Below are 20,464 nucleotides of genomic sequence, written 5' to 3'. Positions count from 1 at the left end.
GCCTCTGCTGCCAGGTGTGCAATCTAAGGGAAAAACATACCTAGTGAATCATATTTATTAAGACAAACACTAGGAAAATGATGGAAGACTAAAACAAATTTTTTTTCAGAAGCTGTAGGAAAACCGTAACAGCATGAAACCTTATTATAACAATTAGTTGGAGTTTTGGAAAGAGCTAAACATAAAGATTTGAAAAGAATACAAGTAAAGGTTTGGGGAACAGGAGAAGGAAATGAGAGGATGATGTAGAGCTTCAAATAAGATAGTAAAAGAAAGGAAGTTAAAATGATCCAAGAGAAATTAAGACACTTTCAAAAGAACAAGATGAAGCGTGTGCCTATATTAGAATTATATGGTACATGGAGGAAATAGGTAACTTAAAAAAAAAGAGAGAGCAAGAGAAAGGAAAATTATTAGTGGCACAACAGTGCCAGTGGTGCAACAGTTAATGCACTCACCTTTAGTGCAAAAGGCTGTGGGTTCTAGTTCCACACTACATAAATGGCTTGCTGACACTACAGTGCAGCATAAGGGGGAAAGGGCACTCTTGGGTGTGTCATGTTTTGGATGAGATGTTGAACTGAGACCCCATCTGTCTGAGTTGGCAATAGCTCAGGTGGATGTAAAATATCCCACAGCACCTATCAGAAAGAGTAGGGAAGTTTCCTGATGCCCTGGCTACATTTCCCCTAGTAGTCTAAATACCACATCGGGTCTCCCCTAAAAAGAGGCCACTAGCCTAGCGGGACCAACCCGGACAGCAAAGGATAAATAAATAAAAATATTAGTAATGGACAGTTTTGTCAAACAATGAATGCAGAATTACATACCAAATGAGACACCTGATAACATACCATAATCATTTTGGGAAAGAAGGGGAAGGATGTTAAGAAATGAGATATATGGAGGAAGACCGGGAAAGTGATAAAGGAACTAAAACCAAGTACTGAATCAACAAATTAAAACAGATGAGTAAAGAAAGTATATGAACACAGAAAGATGGCAGAGGGTATTAGTAACAAGGGACTTACATGACTGATTTGAGAAAAAAAAATAAAGATAGATAATGAAAGCATATCTAAATTCATATGAAAAATGGTAAAAAGGATACTGTCAGCTAGAAGCCTTCAGTGATGCTTAATATGGGTAACAAAATTCTTGTAAAGATTCTATTCCTATGAATTGAATGGGTGCCTCTACACATGCTTGAGGTGAAATTTATTGAACAGCAGTAGGACAAAGAAAAAAAGGGAGAATGGCATAACACCAAATGCTGTTTCCCATAGGAAATCATTGCCCGTGCAGTAAATGTGTGCTGATAACGATTCAATTGTTTTGGGAAATTTCTTCCTTCAGTTGGTGTGACCACAGAATTGGTATATGTAAGTTTGAAGGGTTTGGGAGGCTTGCTCACCACATGGGGGTATGTGAATGGGGTCTTGCCTCCCTGCAAAAAAAAAAGTAAAATGATTTTACACCCTTTTGAATTTTGGGCATTTTGTCATGCCAACTTTCAGGAAGTCAGCACTTCATTACAACTGAAAGAATGGTATGGTAAGAAAATGGTTTGAGAATTGGGCTGGAGAGATGAAGGGAAGGAAGGCATGTAACAGAATATTTGACAGTAATAACAGACTTTGTGAAAAGTTATAACCAGGGAGACGGCAGAAAATTACTTGTAAGGGACAGCTGTAGTACAGGTTTTCTTCTTCTTCTCCTTTCAGCTTTTCCCGTTAGGGGTTGCCACAGCGAAACAATGGCCCAAAGAACAATTGGCAGTGGAGTTTTACAGTGTCAAGTTGTCACCCCAGTACCCATTCTTCCACAGAAGGCACACACACACACACACACACACACACACACACACACACACATATAGGGACAATTTAGGGTATCCAATCCACCTGCAGCATGTCTTTGGGATGTGGGAGGAAACCAGAGCACCCAGAGGAAACCCACACGAATGCAGGGAGGACATGCAGACTCCAGTCAGAAGGCACCCCATCCAAGAATTGAACAAGAGACCCTCTTGCTGTGAGATGGCAATGCTAACCGCTGCACAACCGTAGCCGCTGAAATAAGTTTTGAATAAATTATTACCAATGTTCCATATAGCAAATTAAGTAAGAAGGTGGGGGCAAAGATGTTTACGTATATTCATTTATGATATCATTTTTTTCTTTTTTTCTTTTTTTTTTAAGAAATGGCAGCTGTTAATGTAGAACTCAGAGTGCCCACTTATTACTATATCATTTATACACACCATGAATTTAGTACCTAGAGAAGATAACTAGGTAGGACAGGACTGAAGAATGATGGCACAATAGGAACTTAACAAGCAATTGTGCTTTATGTAGATGTTATGTGATCAGGAAAATACAGAAAACCAAATAGGCCAGCACTGAATTCCACCAAAAACCTTTAATAAAAAAGTTTAATGGGCTGAAATACCCATAAGTGAATATACAAAAATACTAACACCCAAAGGGTGAAAAAGCATACCGGTTTCAGCATAAAGCCTTCATCAGTCCTATCTGAAAAATAATGTTACAATCAGTGTGATATATATACATATATAAAACAGCCCAATAATGCTCCTGGAGAAAATAAGCCATCTAATGTAATTATCCACATTCTTTCCTTATAATTCAAAAGAGAATGTAAATTTTCTGAAGTGTTTGGTTTATAGATTCTATCTATAACTGTAAACCTAAACCTAGCAGAAGGATGTAATACCTGATGTTTATATAGAGCATTTGTATTTCTATGATATTTAATGTCACTCATATGTATGTAGATATTACATCCTTCTGCTAGGTTTAGGTTTACAGTTATAGATAGAATCTATAAACCAAACACTTCTTCAGAAAATTTACATTCTCTTTTGGATTATAAGGAAAGAATGTGGATAATTACATTAGGTGGCTTATTTTCTCCAGGACTCAATGAACAATTGTGATTGGATAATTGTGTGGTGCATTACTGGTCTTTTTTATATATATACTGATTGTAACATTATTTGTCAGATAGCACTGATGACGGCTTTATGCTGAAACCGGTATGCTTTGTCACCCTTTGGATGCTAGTATTTTTGTATATTCATTTATAGGTATTTCAGCCCATTAAACTTTATTATTAAAGGTTTTTGGTGGAATTCAGTGCTGGCCTATTTGGTTTTTGGATTTACATGCTTTGGTTGGGCCGTGCACTTTGCCGTACGTGCTTGGGATTCATTGTTCCTGTTTCCAATATGGTTCCTCCTTCCCCACGCTGTTGGTGATTCTATATCTGAGATAATGTTCGTATGCAAAGAAATATGACCATTTCATTTTGGAACATTATGTTGGGCTGGCTACTCATTAATGAATATAAAATTTGAGGATATATGTTGCACCACAATTGGAATTATGCGTGTATATAACCAGCGATTTGAAGCTAGTGTTTTTGGGGTTCGAGTATATTTCGATTGAGACTGGATGTTTGGAACTTGTGATCACTGAAGTAAACGTGATCTACAGGAGTCAATAATTGTTTGCGGTAGTGCTTTAGGGTGCAACGATCTTGTTTTTGAGGATATATGTGTTATTGGGCATACTATTATCGTTGGTTGCCATACATCAGTTTAGGCCTCATTTTACAGTTGCTAGTGTATATCCATGTTTGGATACTTCTTTTGTGGTCTGTTTTGGTGTAACTGATTCAACATTTGTGCTTTATGGACATTTATTGAACACTTGGGAACACTATATTAGGTTGCCATTTACATTGGCCTTTGCCTCATTTTTGCAGTTTGCAATGTTCATTTATGCATGATCGTGAATGGCATTGGCGTGAACAAATCAAACAACTTTTATATGACATTGATATTGATATAAAGTGATTTTGGGGCTATGTGACTTCAATAGCTATCGCTTGTGTTTATATTTTCACAAACGTGGGTTATTTGGCAACATAGTAACGTATTTGATATACAAGTTCCCTTACATGAAAATTAATAGTTTGGTTTGGGATTTATATATGTTTTGTAATACCGATATTGTTCATGTATATTTTTCAAGTATTAATTATACTACATTTTTATGAAACTGGGGGTATGTTGTGGTTTGGATATATGCTGACTTACTTTGGATATTGCAACGCATTAGAACAATTTATTTATGTAACACAGTTTGGTTTAACTTGCAGCTAACACATATTTTTCATTCATTTCACTACTAATGGTGCATGGTTCACAAACTATTGGTTTATTTTATTTATTTATTTATGTTTTATTTATTTATTTAAATTTGTTGACCGGGAGTGCCCGACTGGACGTAGGTCCATTTTCAGCGGAGGCCCGGGGAGAAAAGCTCCACAGTAAAATAAACAGACAGTAGTTACATTGGATTTCATAGCGATTAACAATTTAACATAGCAATTACTTACAACATATTTACAGATGAAGAACATAGTACATCAGTAGACAACTACAATATTTATCTGTGAAGTACATAACAGACATTAACAAATGTTACAATGAGAAGTTCGTGTTGTATAATAAGTACTAGGCTTATGAACATCCGAGCTTGCTATAATCAAGGTAGTTAGTGGAGTGGAGAGAAAGGTAGTGGTTGGATGGGGTGGATGATATTAGAGTGGGATATATATAGATACTGACAGTAGTAATTGTACAAAAAGTAATAAAAATGTTAATTTTGAAATTGAGAAGGACTTTGAAAATTCAGGTTGTCCAAAGATTACTAATAGTAATGGTTTTAAGGTATATAACTATACAAATGTTGAAATTACCGATGAACTATTAACACTGTTCAGTAAAGGAATGAAATTTATCCCAACAGTGAGTTTTAATCTCTTTGATATTATTAAGGAAATAAAATTGTATTGTCGTAGATTGAACCTGGCAATATTTTTTAAGGACAATAATGAAGTCAGTTTAGAAAATGAAAGGAAATTGGTTAAGAAAAGTACTTGTATACCACATCAAAATCCACATGTTACGTTGTATGAGAAAGCGGTATGTAGAGAAATATACACTACATATAAAAAGAGTAAGTATAGTGATATAAATACAAAGAATAATATGGACAATTTAACTGTAAACGAAAGGAAATTGTTACAGGATATTATTTCAAACAAAGACATCCGGATTATGAAACCGGATAAGGGGGGGGGGGGGAATAGTAATAAGTTATCAAAGTGATTATCTGAATAAGATACATGAGTTACTATTTGAATCAGGCAATTATGAGGCAGTTTCACTTAATCAGGTGAATATTGGATACAAGTGTATTGAATTAGTATTAGAAGAGTTTCTTCTAGACAACAGAATTAGTGAGGAACAGTATAATTATTTAAGGAATGAATACCCAATTATGGCACACATAATAGGCATACCCAAAATACATAAGAATCTTACAGACCCCCCATATAGACCGATTATATCCGGTTCAAAATCAAAGACATATAACATGGGAGTTATGGTGGATCATTTGACAAAACATGTATACAATAACGCATCACATTTGGTCAAGGACTCCTGACATTTTTTAAGGAAAATAAATAATGATGTATGGGACAAGGAAATCACATTCATAACAGTGGATGTTAAGGATTTGTTTTCTTGTATACCGAAAGATACAGGTTTAGACTACTTTTGCAATAGCTTGAGGAAGTTTTCAGTACTTACATGGGATAGAATTCAACTTTTAATGAGTATGATGGAACTCATCCTTGACCATAACTATATAGAGCATCAAGGAGAAAAATTCAGACAAACTTCGGGTGTAGCAATGGGTGCATCATGTGCACCCATATATTCGAATCTAGTCATGTTGGAATGGGAGGACCAGTTTATTTTCCATAGTGAATATTATGAACACATGTTGCTATATACACGATTTTTAGATGACATATTCATCATTTGGAAAGGTGAATCTAAAGATATACCTGCCTTTATAGATTACATTAACAAAACAACAGAATTTGTGAGATTCACATACACAGTAGAGAAAGGAGGTATAGCCAATTTAGACACATACATTAGTAGCAATGATGTAGGGTTTACGTCTAGATTATATAGGAAACCGACATTTTCCAACGACTACATCCAATTCGGAAGTCGTCATCCTCCACACACGTTTAAGAACATAGTGAAGGGCCAATGCGTGAGAGCAGCAAGGATGTCATCGACAAGAGAAATAATGGAGAATGAGTTAGACCTGATTTATAAATTATTTAAGGAAAGAAACTATCCTACAAACATGGTCATTGACGTAGTAGAATATGTTAAATCCCAATGGGGGGTCAAATATCACCCATTATTAGGGAAAATTGATGTCCATATAGGTAATAATAAAAAAATGGTGAATAAACGGGTGTGTGTCACTATGTTTAGTCCACAGACGAATATAGTAAAGGAAATTTTACATAGACATTGGACTATCTTTACAAACATTGAAGAAGTTAAAGACATCATTGGCACTTCTCCTAATATAGTACTAAAGACAGGAAATAATATAAAAAAGTTATTAGAAAGAGGTGTAAATACATATAATATAAATCACCACAAGACCAAGGGTACACAAAGATGTGGGGCATGTAAACAGTGCCAATATATTAATATTGAATTGAGTATTAAAATTGACAATATTCTGAAAAGTAAATGTAAATCTAAACCAGGGAATTGTAATACTCAAGGAGTGGTATACTTAGCATCGTGTGTAAAATGCACCGCTTATTATGTAGGAAAAACCGAAAGGAAATTAAGAACTAGGATATATGAACATTTATATAAGATAAAGAAGGGTGATACAAAAAATGCTTTGAGCAAACATGTATTAGAAAAAGGTAATGACCACCTGTTTAAGTTCTTTATTATAGATCAGGTGGAAAGAACAATTGATAGTGGTAATTGGAAGGCCAAATTAGGGTGTTTAGAAAGTAGGTGGCAAATATGTCTCGATGCAACTACCTACCCAGGTCTTATTGAATATATTAGTTTAAAACCATTTCTTATATTAGGGCATTAACAATATCATACACTGTTGTATTAGATGTTAGTAGGTTCAGTAGGTAATTGTTCATAATTTTATACATAATTTTATACAATTTTTTAATCCATAAGAAACCAGTACAGTCATCACAATTTTGACTTTTTAACACATTTTTGATATAATTTTACACTGTTATTAATTACAGTAAATAATATTCAATAATTGTTAAACAGTAGTTATAATAATTTACAAAATTTGTACAATATATTTCATAAAGAGACATACACATCAATCAACAATATATATTTATATTTAACTTTTATATATATTTATTATTATTTATTATTATTGTGTATCAATTGTTGATACATATCCAAACACATATGTGTTTTTAGCAAGTAGAATTTTAATAGATTTAGACATTATTGAGGTTTTGATTAGTGATATATTATACATTGTTCATTTCAGCATTTAACTAGGATATTGATTGTGAGCTCACCAATATTTACATCTATATTATGTATATTTAGTACATATTGTACAGCTCACAAACATTATAGTTTATGATTATAGATGTAGATTGTTGCATTTAGCACTTTTCATTTTGTTAGAGTCATGTAGATTAGTAGGATGTTATAGTGTTTAGGTAGTTATACATATCGAGCCATTACACTCAGTAACACGAGCGTCCATTGATATTTATTTATTTATTTATTTATTTAGTCAGTGGTAACACTGAAAACTAAGATGAAATACATGGTTTAATGCATATAGGCATCCATAAATAAATAGATAAACATGAAACAATATAATAATTCATGAATTGTATTTATATTTTATATATATAATAAAAAAAGTTTTTAAATGTATTAATGAATAAACACAATTTTGGCGCCAAAAGGGGCGTATTTAAATGTGTAGCGGAAGTGTAAAGATGGTTCTGAGGAAGTCTGTGAGGAACAGATGAAAGCGCTTAACCCTCTGTGTTGATTATTTGTCATTCATTTAGTCTGTGTTACGCATTTGTAAAACGCTTCAGTGTGGAAGTTTTTAAGGAATAAAAAATTTATTATCACTACAACCTCGTCACCGGAGCATTTGTGGTGGGGAGCTGGTTCAGCCAAGTTAAACAAAACAAGTTTTTGTTCCTGTTCTGGCCGAGCCTCTGTGCTGGGTTCGACATTTGGATTAGAGTGGGAGTTGCAAGGGCATAGCCAGCATGTTTTTAGGTGCGCTTTTAGTAAAGTTTTGAAGTGGGTGCATGATGGTATGGAGGTAATTGTGGGTGGGAGTGAGCTCCATAATTTGGCTATGGCGCAAGAGAATAGTGTTTCACCAGCAGAGTTATTGGCTTTAGTGATCTGCAAGTGATTTTTGTTGCTGGATCTTAGTGGTCTGGTGGTGCGATAGGGGTTGGAGTAGATTCTGGAGGGATGAGACATTTAGTGGATGGTTTACTAGTTTGTGGGCGAGTGAGAGTTGAGACCACTGAAGGAGGTGAGGGAGTTTATGCATGGGCTCTTAGCTTTAGGGGATCATTAATGTACATGCATTTTTTATATATTAACAAACTGTGTTCATTACTGCATGTAGAAGCGAAGGCTGATATCCAATGTGTTTGTAGATTTATTGTGTCTGTTTTTGGAGATTATCTTAATATAGGGGTAATAAAGCCCTTTTATTAAGGTGTACGGCCTTATATTGGTGTGTTTTCAGAATATTGGTTAAGAATTCATGAATAATGTCTTGACTACGTGAAATGTTTATTTAAATGTTGGACGAAGTAGCGAATGCTGACGTCCTATAGCTTTTGGAGCATACACACAAAAATGATAATTTTTGAGCCTCACAATTTACTTATTATTCTAAGAAATTGTAGGAATGTAAATGTGGTAAATATTTTTTATGTATGGATGAATATTTTTAAAATTTTAGATACATTTTTTGGTGGCATGACCTGATGGTATGTTTACATGTTTAACAACTGGTAGGGGGTTGATAGGTAATATTCTGACATAGGGTATGTGAAAGCTTCAATTTTCAGGCTTTACAGGTGTCACATTTATTATACTTTAAATTGAATGTTCTGATTTTTGTGCGTTGCATTCCAAGTCAGTCAGTTATTTTTTTTTAAGTATTGTTTTATTTATATTATTTATAGTTGGTATTCTATATTTCTTGTTTGTATACTGGACATTATAAGAGCATTAACATGGAATTGACTAATATTACTCAAGGCCTTTTGGTGGATAGAGATGATATAAAAAATGTTGATGCTTGTATATCATCAACCAAAGGGGGAGCTGGGGATTCAGTCCAGTTTGACTCTCTTAAAGACCTATTTACTAAGTTAACTAATGAGGTGAAAGAAATGAGAATTCAGATTTGGCATCTTAGATTATTTAAGGCATATAAAAAAATAACATTACTCCACAAGGCTTGAGAGTTAGGAAACAACCATTTGTTAAGGGGGTTGATGAAACGTTATTAACCCAATGGCAACAAGTATAACATTCATCTTTTATGAGTTTTGTAAAGATTCTGATAGAATTCTATGAACTTAGAATTACATCCTTGACTGAGAGCATAGGGGAATTGTGCACTAAATTGCAGGATTACAAAGATCATGATATGTACCAAGAACAAATCTTTTTACTTTCAGGATGTTTGATACAATTAGAACAGAATTTAAAAACCAGAATGATTAAAACGTTTCAGAGAGATGTTAGGGACAATTCTACAGGTAAACCAGCAAAATTAATTTAAAATGGGTGTTGAAAGCCAAACACACTCTGGTTAGGCTTATAAATGCCCTAGGGCAGGTAGCCTAGTATGAACCTATGAACCTATTAAGAAAACAGTGCAGTTTACGAATAATAAATCAGGCCCATCCCAGCCCAATTTTAAAAGAAAAAGAGAGAGATCTATATTGAAAAATACCAAATCAACATCAGATACACATCATGGGATGAATCTTCCTCCACTACAGATAGTGAAGGAACATATTTACACAGTTCTCCACCTGTCAAAAAGGGTAATGTTGGTTTCTCTTTAGGAGATGTAGGCAGGGAGGGAGGAAACATAGAGGAAACAGGAGCAAGTTTGGAAGCCATGATGGCAGTGTTAACAACCAAATAAATGATTGTTTCAATGTTCATAACATTTCATCCTTGGAACTTACACAAATAGAACAGAAATTGTTGAATAAAGGTATGGGTTTTGTCCCCAAGTTCATGGTGTCAGAATTTTCTTTTGCACAGGACATCATTAGTTTTTGTCGCAAATTAAATTTAAAATGATATTTTGCAGATTCTGAGCCATATGTTGAGAATTCACACAATTTCAGGTTTAGGACTTCCACTTTTGTACCTCCCATGAACAAAAATGTAGCTATTTTTCAAAGTTTGGTGTTGAAAGAGTTACATTTTTCCAGAGTTAAAAATGAAGAAAGTACAGTTGTGTACACCTACCATAAATGTAGATGTTCGAGTGTCTTCACTGTTGCAGTCATAACTGAAGGGTGCTCCTGCCGGCAGGCAGCCCGAGGTTGGCCAGAATCCCAAAGTCTGGGTCCGGCGTCGGCTGTACAATCCAGTACCCTGACGTCAGTACGCTCTGGTACATAGCCCTCAGCCAACGCCATCTTCTCCAGCCTTTCTTGCCCTAGATGTCAGAAGTTCCCAATAGATCATAAATGAATCCCACTAGGAAACACAAATACACCACAAAAGAGAGAAAAAGAGGGGATAGGAGGGAGGGAAACACCGACTGCAACAGTGAAGACACTCGAACATCTACATTTATGGTAGGTGTACACAACTGTACTATGTTCATCGTGTTTCACTGTTGCAGTCATAACTGAAGGGTGGAATCCCAAAGCAGTGAAAAAAAGGGGGGAGGTTCAGATAGAAGAAGGGGCAGCAAGAAGACCCTGCAAAACAGCAGAGGCAAAGCCTGCCCTGGTCTTAGAATACAAAGGGAGATTGTAGTGCTTGGAAAAAGTATGCACAGAACTCCAAGTGGCAGCTTCCAAGATATCCTTGGTAGGAACTCCCCTGAGAAAAGCTGTAGAAGTAGCAGCTGCTCTAGTAGAATGACTTCTCACAGTACCTGGAAAAAGTTTCCCATGATGAGTGTAACAAAACCTTATTCCATAAGAAATCCATTTGGAAATAGTTTGTTTGGAAATAGCCTTTCCAAGAGAACTGGAGGCAAAAGAAACAAACAATTGGTTAGATTTTCTGAACTCTTTAGTCTTGTCCAAATAAAATCGCAACTGTCTGTGCACGTCCAAGGAGTGCAAAATCCTTTCCCTTTTATTCTGAGGATTAGGAAAGAAGGTAGGAAGGTGAATTGTTTAATTCAAAGCCACTTTTGAAATCACCTTAGGCATGAAAGTAGGATTGGTCCTCAAGGATACTCTGTCCTGGTGGAAAATAAGGTATGGTTCCACAGCCATGAGAGCTTGCAACTCTGAGACCCTTCTGGCAGAAGTCAAAGCTAACAAAAGAACTGTCTTCCAAGACAAAAACTTAATATCTGAAGATGCAGCAGGCTCAAAAGGAGGCAAAGTAAGTTTTTCTAAAACATAATTAAGATCCCAAGCAGGAACAGGAGGGGTCCTGGGAGGTCTTAAATTCTTCGCCCCTCTCAAGAATTGTCTCACCAAAGGATGAGAAAAAACAGGGGGATCAGTATTGAAATGAGCAGAAATAGCAGAAGCATGAATCTTAATGGAAGAAAAGGAAAGTCCATTAGACAAAAGATCCAAGAGGTAAAGCAAAATAGAAGAGAGATCAGGTACCAGAGGGTCCAAGCCTCGGTCCTGCATCCAAATGCAAAATCTCTTCCATTTAGAGGCATAGGATTTCCTAGTGCTAGGCCGTCTAGCTTCCAAAAGAACATCCAAAACTTGTTTGGGAAGACTAGAAGAAATCAAATTCCTTTGAAGAGCCAAGCTGTCAGGCAAAGGGTCTTGAGATTGGAATGTAGTAACTGACCCTGATGCTGGGACAGAAGAGAAGGGTTCAGAGGAAGAATCCAAGGAGGCTCCAAGAACAGGTGCTTTAAAGTTGGATACCAAAACTGTCGAGGCCAATTTGAAGCAATCAAGATGAGGAACTTGGGCTTGTCCTGTTTTATCTTTAGTAATACCCGAGGAAGTAGAGGAAGAGGAGGGAAGGCATATCCCGAAAGGTTTCTCCAGCTGAAGGACAGGGCATCCACTTTCCAAGCTGTTTTGTGGAATGACCTGGTGCAAAAGAGAGGCAGCTAATGATTGAGGTGGGATGCAAACAGATCTATCTGGGGGCATCCCCAAACTGCAGTAATCCTGTTGAATAAGTTGGTGTCTAGCATCCATTCGTGAGGATCTAAAACGTTCCTGCTCAGGCTGTCTGCTAAGAGATTCTGTTCTCCTGGTATGAACTGGGCCTGGAGGTGTAGATTCAGATTTAGAGCTGTGTCCCATAAAGTCATAGCTAGTCTGCAAAGGGGGTATGAATGAGAACCCCCCTGCTTGTTTATGTACCACATGACTGTGGTGTTGTCTGTGCGTATCAAAAGAGGTCCTGGATGCAAAAGGTTCTTGAAGGCTAGAAGAGCATTTTGAACTGCCAACATTTCCTTCAGATTGATGTGCCAGTGAAGATGATCCTTTGTCCAGGTTCCCTGCTGGCAATTGCCTAGAAAATGTGCTCCCCAAGCATAATCCGAGGCGTCCGTGGTTATGATTTGAGAAGGTTGAGGAAGACGGAAAGGCTTTCCTTCGTTTAAAGCACACACCCTGGACCACCAAAGGAACTCCTTCTGGAGGCAGGGGATCAGAGGAATCAGAGTGTCCAGATCGTGGTAATGCTGTGACCATACACTTTTCAGATACCATTGAAGCTTTCTCATATGAAGCCTTGCATTTGGGATCAACAGAATGCAGGAAGCCATGTAGCCCAGTGCCTGCAGGAATTTCCTTGCAGTGAGCTGAGGTAGAGTTGCCAAAGTCTTGAAAATTGAAGCCAGCTGTATTTGTTTTTCTGTAGTGAGGAAGGCCCTTTGTAAGGTTGTATTTAAGAGGGCTCCCAGAAATACCATTTGTTGAGAAGGGATCAAATGTGACTTTTTTGTGTTCACTGAAAATCCCAGTAGGAGGAGGAGACGTTGAACAAAAGCCAGATGTTGAAGTAAAAGATCCTTGCTGTCTGCCTGAATAAGGCAGTCATCCAAATAGGGGTAAATTTGAATCCCCTGGAGTCTGCAATAAGCCACTACTGGTGCCAGGCACTTGGTAAAGACTCTGGGCGCTGTAGATAAACCAAAGGGCAGTACAGAGAATTGAAAGTGTCTCGAACCTGCCTTGAACCTGAGGAATTTCCTGTGTTCCTGCCTGATGGGAATGTGTAAATAAGCTTCCTTTAGGTCCAATGTCACCATCCAGGCGTCCTGAGAGAGCATTGGAATCAGCTGCTGCAGAGTAAGCATCTTGAATTTTGGAATTTCCAAAAAGGTGTTTAACACAGAAAGGTCCAGAATAGGTCTCCATGAGCTTTGCTTTCTTGGAACCAGAAACAGTCTTGAATAAAAAACTTTTCCCATCTCTGAGAGTGGAACAGGCTCTATGGCTCTCATGGCCAGAAGAGCATCCACTTGATTTAAGGCCTCTGACCATTGATGTTTTGGCAGATCTGGCCAACCGAAAGCCCTTGGCAAGGTATGAAAGTGGAATTTGTAGCCTTTTAAAATCACGTCCAATACCCATTTGTCCTGGGTAATACGAGTCCAATTTCTGTAAAAAAGAGAAAGTTTTCCTCCGAGAGGGGCATCCAGGTGAAGAGGTCCTGTAGCCCAACCGAGAGAGTCATTGAGTTTGCTTTCTTTGAGATTGGGATCTGTCTTCTCCCCTTCTAGGTGAAGAAATAGTCCATTCTCTCAATCTGTAGGAGGCCTGAGTCTGGCCACGACCTCTGGAGCGTCTATATCTTCCCCTTTGAGGCCTGTCAGACGTGGGAAAGGACCAATTTTTGGAGGGCCAATTCCTGGAAAATCTAGGAGGCTGAACTTGCAAGAAATCTTTCACAGTTTGCATAGATTTTGCCTTTTCTTCCATCTTTTTAATAACCTATTCCTCAGCCTTAGATCCAAAAAGAACATCATGCTAAACAGGGGCATCTAATAATTTAGCCTTAACCTGTTCAGGTAAACTTTGTTCACGAAGCCAAGCATGTCTCCTGATAACAGTACCAGAGGCTGCGGCCCTGCAAGAAGCATCCAAAGCATCAAAACCACAATGCAAGCTATGTTTGTTCAGTTGTTCAGTTGCATGCAATACATCCTGTAGTTCCTTATCTTCTGCACATGCAGGAAGAGAGGCAAGCTTTTGCTTTAAAACAGACAAAAGAAATTGCTGATACTTAAACATATGAAACTGGCAATTTAAAGCCCTAACAGAAAGGGTAGCAGAAGTATATACCTTTTTGCCCCACCTGTCTAAGGCACGAGAATCCTTCTCAGAGGGAATAGGATTCTTGGAAGAAGCAACTTTAGCAGCCTTAGAACCCTGAGAAATAGTTTCAGGATCTGCAGAAGGATTCTTAAACAAAAACAAATGAGACTCAGGAACCCTATAAAACCTATCAGGCTTAGAGGGAGCAGGAGGCATGGAATCAGGATTCAAATTAGCCTCGGAAAAAGCATCATCTACAATGTCAAGAACAGGAGGGATAGCCAAAGGCCTATGTTGAGGAAGAAGAAGGAATTCTCTAAGCCTCTTCTTGGAAGCAGAATAATCCTGACCTTCCCAATGAAAATGTTCCCTCATCTCATGTAGGGTTTCCCCAAAAGAAAAATCTTCAGGCAGAGAAGCAGAGGGCAAGGAGTCCTCAGCATCCGAATCCTCATAAGGAGGAAAATAATATTCCTGATCAGAGGAAGAAACAGAAGATATAGAAGCCTGGTCAGAGGAATCCACAGGAACATCCTGTCGGGGCCTTTTCTCGGGGGGGGGGGTGAGAACCCCTAATCATAGAAAGCAAATCTTCAGCCATCCTTAACAATTGCTTCTGTGTCCTGGGAGTAGATTCAGAAGTAGCTTGAGCAGGAGCTTTGGACTTAACAGTGTCTTTGCCTTTGTCTTTGAAATAGTGATGTGAGTAGGCCTGAATACCCCCCAGAAGCCGGTACCTGCACAGCGGTTCCGGACCCATCCGAGGGAGCAACGTCCGAAGGTCCTGCAGCAGATAAAATAGAAGGCCTTGATGGCTCCCCATGGGAGTCCGTATCGGCCAACGGTTCAGAAGTGGCGGACGACAGGGGCTGCAAAAGCGCCTCACTGACGACAGCCGAACCGGACGCTGGCTCCAGCTGCAACGAGTCCTGTTTGGACCTCGGAGGCCTGTCCTTGTCTTTGCGCTTCTTTTGAATTCCGGTAGAATCCAACGACATTCTATAATTGAAGCGTCTGCCAAAGTAATTCAGAGCACAGTCGTACCTGCGTTTGATAGTACGGGAATTAAACCTGGCACAGAACCGACAACAAGAAACGTCGTGGTCAGGGCCTAAGCAAGGTAGACAGTAAGAGTGGAAATCTTTATGAGGTATTTGTTTCCCACACGTAATACAATTAACTTTTTCTGACATCGGAGGAACAAGAAAAAGATTCCCCAACGGGGTACTTAGCTTTGAGAAGAGAAGTAAGAACTTCGGACCGACAACAACCAAAAACGCTGCTCGAAAATCGCCAACCAACGACTTGCGAGCTGCTTTCCACCGCACGGCAAGAAAGACTGGAGAAGATGGCGTCGGCTGAGGGCTATGTACCAGAGCGTACTGACGTCAGGGTACTGGATTGTACAGCCGACGCCGGACCCAGACTTTGGGATTCTGGCCGACCTCGGGCTGCCTGCCGGCAGGAGCACCCTTCAGTTATGACTGCAACAGTGAAACACGATGAACATCATTATCAGGATAATATTACTAGGGAGGAACGCATAACTCAACTATGTTTGAGCATTATTAACCAGGCGGATAAAGGGGGAGCAGTTGTCATCTGGGATTGGCATATGTATCATAATGAAGCCATTTGTCAACTTTCAGATCAACAATATTACCAACATATGGATTTGTATCGTACTAATATTTTCAAAGCTGAAATTTACAATTCTTTAACTCTGGCTTGTGAAGAAGGCATATATCCAAGCATGATAAATATCATCTTACGGTGGTGAATCCTGCTAAACAATTTTTTTATATTCTACACAAAATACATAAAAACTATGAAAAACCTCCAGGTAGACCTACAGTGTCAGGGCAAAGTTCCTTAACAAAACCCCTATCTGAATATTTGACTAAATATTTGAAACCATTGTTGACATGTTAGAGCACGGATTCAAGACACCACACAATTTTTGAATATCATAAGCAATATACAGTTGGAAAAGGGTTGGCTATTGTGCACTTTAGATGTCAGTGCACTTTATACAAATATTCCACACTGGGCTGTTTTATTAACGTTGGATTTTTGGCTTTCCAAAGTCTCCCTTTATCTGCCTGGATTTAACACATTTCTTTTGTGCTTAACAGAGCATGTGCTTAATAAAAATGTTTTTTATTTTGATAATGTTTGTTATTTGCAAATGAAGGGTACTGCCATGGGAGTGTCTTTCACTCCCATTTATGAGGATCTGATCATGGGCTATGTTGAACATCATTTAATCTATGACATCAATCATAATTTATTTCTAGGGGAGATAGATATTTGGCGTCATTATTTAGACGATTGTTGCCTAATATGGAGGTCAGATGAGCATTATTTATTTGAGTTCATTGAGTATCTCAACGAAAACAAATGGGGGATTCAATTTACACTGAATTATCATCGGGAGAGTGTAACTTTTTTAGATGTGGAGGTTAAAGTATTAGAAGATGGTACATTGAGCAGTAATGTTTACAGGAAATATCCAGATTTAACAATTTGTTATATGCATCCAGTTGTCACCCTCCCCATGTTATTAAGAACATCCCTAAATCTCAATTCTTAAGACTAAAAAGAATATGCTCCACTGCGGAAAATTATAATCTTCAGGCATATGATATGGCCCATAGATTTTATGATACAGGTTATCATAAATAAGATGTTAATTTAGCCAGCAATAAGGTCCATGACATTAACAGACAACGGACTCTTTCATATAGAGACAAAAGTTTAAAATCTGATTCTCATCTTAGATTCATTATGGAATTTGGGGGGCAATACCAGATACTTACAAGATATTATACACAAACATTAGGATATTTTTATATATGGAGGATAGATTAGCTCAGTTTTTGTCACTTAGATGCAGGTTTGGATATAGAAGGGGAACAATATGGGGGGGCTGGTTTAACTATTACAAAAAGGGTAATCAGGTGGTACATAACAGTTTACAAACTACATTACAAGGAGGCCCAGCCATGGGCAGTTTTCCATGTGGACACTGCAGGTTTTGCAATATGGTCCCTAAACAAAGCTCATTCACTTCCTTTAATTGTCCTAAAGTATATAATACAAGAGTCTTTGGAAACTGTAGTAGTGACTGGGTGATCTATTTGGTAAATTGCACCTGCCCTGCCTTTTATATCGGGCAGACTACTCGTCCATTCAAACTTATAATATCAGAGCATATGAGTGACATTAAATGTCACAGAAATACAAATGTTCTATATAAACATCAGGTATTACATCCTTCTGCTAGGTTTAGGTTTACAGTTATAGACAGAATCTATAAACCAAACACTTCTTCAGAAAATTTACATTCTCTTTTGGATTATAAGGAAAGAATGTGGATAATTACATTAGGTGGCTTATTTTCTCCAGGACTCAATGAACAATTGTGACTGAATAATTGTGTGGTGCATTATTGGGCTGTTTTATATATATACTGATTGTAAAATTATTTGTCAGATAGCACTGATGAAGGCTTTATGATGAAACTGGTATACTTTGTCACCCTTTGGGTGTAAGTATTTTTGTGGATTCTTTTATGTGTATTTCAGCTGATTAAACTTTTTTTATTAAAGGTTTTTGGTGGAATTCAATGCTGGCCTATTTGTTTTTTTGCATTTACATGCTTTGGTTGGGTGGTACACTTTGCCGTACATGCGTGGGTTTTGTTGTTCTTGTTTCCAATCAGGAAAATACAGACCTTCTATACTGAAACCTGGGAATGTTATAATTAACAGTGTGTGGACATTTTTGGAAGGAAAATGAAGGTAAATGGTTTAACTTTTAAAGAAGAGAAAACAGAAGCATTAAGTTTAATTTTTGAAAGTGGGCAAGATAGACTTGGGAGCTTGTGGAATACAAGATACATTTAATAAAATTGTACAGCTTTATAGTAGAGTTGTCATGTGCTTTACAAATTTTCTAAAAAAATAAATCAAACGAACTTGCTAATGTGTAGCATGTACATTATGAATCTCAAAGGGATGCAGAAATGATTAATGCAGTAATTTTAAGTAATCTGCAAAGCTAGGCTAAATTAAAAAACATGATATTCTTTACAAGGTAGAAGAAGAGAGGGAATAGCTGCACCAAGTTTTACATTTGACTTTGTTATCTTTAGGGTGTAGTTTAGAGAAAATGCAAAATGATCAGAAGACATATTGGGAGAATTATTAGTAGAAGAACATAGATGCAGGTGGGCACAGCAAATAAATAAAAAACAACAGAAGTACAGAATGGAAAAAAACATGATAGAAGTATGTAAGATGATTAATCGCTGAAACTACAATATGGTATTATATAAAGAAAATAAAGACTAGTGGGTGAGATTTGGTTTGCTGGCTTATAGACACACACAAACTCACAATACATACAAAGCAAGAAATGATGCTATAATGTGTCCGCAATATATGGTTGCCACTGGGAAGATAAGTTTTATATCTGTTGTAGTGCCCACTGTAACTCTCCAGAGGAAGGTCAGACAGATGTCAGTTCTTGGTATTGCTGCATCTTTTCTGTTAAGGTCGTGTTTAAGCTGTAGCTGACATCCAGAAAAAAAAGATTCATATTTTGGCTGTTTTTTTTTCCAGCAGGCCCTTTGGTAGTTGTGGTGAACATATAAATAAAACAGATAATCCTATGAGCTCTCTTACCTTACTCCTTTCATGTTTCTGTGCAATGTTTTGTTCAATACCATTTCAGCATCATCTGCTGTACAGGCTACATATCTCAGCACAGTGTTGCCAAAGTCCTCCTGTTTCTTGCTGCGTTCCAGCAGAGCAATGTATGCACTGATCTTTTTGTTGTTTCCATGGCTTTCAGCATCCTGGCAACAAGCAAAATGTGTTATATTCTGAAAGCTTTAGAGACCATACCTAAATAATCAACTACAGTCAGGCAATATACCAGATAAGAAAATAACTGGTGTATTCTTACTGTATCAGCTGATCTATGAGAGGGCCTTCCCTGATGACTCATAATACTGGAGTCATCATTTTCACCAATCAGTCTTTGGCATCTCTTTTGCTGAAAATTATCAAGCTCATGCATCGATACAGTATGTGCGCCTCTGACAAAATATGCAGTGAACCCATGCATTGACTACAAAAGTATGCTCTTCCCCTGCAACTGCCAGTTCGTTCCCAGCCACTTACCTGCAAATCAAGAAACAATAAGGAAATTGTTACATCTTTATTGTTATCAGTTGATATAGTAGTATAACTTTGCCCAAATTACAGGAAACGTCAACAGCTTAGACATGGCTGTAAGAACTCATCCATGGGGGACAGTGGAAGGGTAGTTTTGACCCATCAAAGAAGGTCCCATCATAGATTAACTGATAGGGTAAGAAAATATATTGTATCTTAATACTGAGGGTCCTTCTTGATGAGTCCACTGTCTGAGTTGAATCCACCACAGTAAACCACCCAGGTGGAAACAGCTGAAGGAGCTGGAGGACCATACCAGGACAACGCTCAGAAGATACAGTACTAAAAAACATTCTGGTCAGAACTGGTCAAACTCCCAATGTGGCACTTGAGACAAACATGCTTGCAAAAGGGAAGCCCCACACAACAAAGGTCATAGCAGCCACATCTGACAAAGGACAGTGTAAAAAAGATCTGGAAGCAATTTACAGCTAAAAAGTGAACTTAGCAACAAAAGCCAATAGTAGCACTGACCACTGATGAAAACAAAAAAAACAACTGAGACTCTATTAAAGAGCAATGCTGACCCTACAAGCCTTGCCATTCCTGAAGACAGGGAGATGAATCACTGATCTGTTCAATAAAGCCAGTACAGCCACTTCAGAGCACACTTGAGAAAGCTGCATGCCTCCAGGGAGTAAAGGCCTCCTCTTTCTTTCCAGCTGCTGCCCACAAAAAAATGAGATAACTAGTTTGGGGGCAAAAGCATGACTACCCCCCTCAACAAAAGTGGGATCTTTATGGAGAAACATAACCCCAGCAAGTGGGAGGAGTAAAGGAGATTCCTCTGCCTA

At 37.8% G+C, this 20,464-nt stretch overlaps 1 protein-coding gene across 4 annotated transcripts in view; it reads right to left on the bottom strand.

Moving 5' to 3' along the window:
* Positions 1-20,464, bottom strand: part of EFCAB5 (EF-hand calcium binding domain 5) — a 1,692,224-nt gene that overhangs the window by 251,081 nt on the left and 1,420,679 nt on the right. For all 4 annotated transcript variants that reach the window (XM_044054470.1, XM_044054473.1, XM_044054471.1 and 1 more), the window contains one exon: positions 19,116-19,288. In XM_044054470.1, coding sequence (XP_043910405.1) covers positions 19,116-19,288 — 173 coding nt within the window. The remainder of the gene's footprint in view (positions 1-19,115; positions 19,289-20,464) is intronic.

This window comes from Protopterus annectens, chromosome 13.part0, assembly GCF_019279795.1.
Source record: "Protopterus annectens isolate FY-2018-M chromosome 13.part0, PAN1.0, whole genome shotgun sequence".
In the NCBI taxonomy this organism is placed as follows: Eukaryota; Metazoa; Chordata; order Ceratodontiformes; family Protopteridae; genus Protopterus; species Protopterus annectens.
Note: the sequence above shows the minus strand (reverse complement) of the source record. Positions and strands in the feature narration are given on the sequence as shown.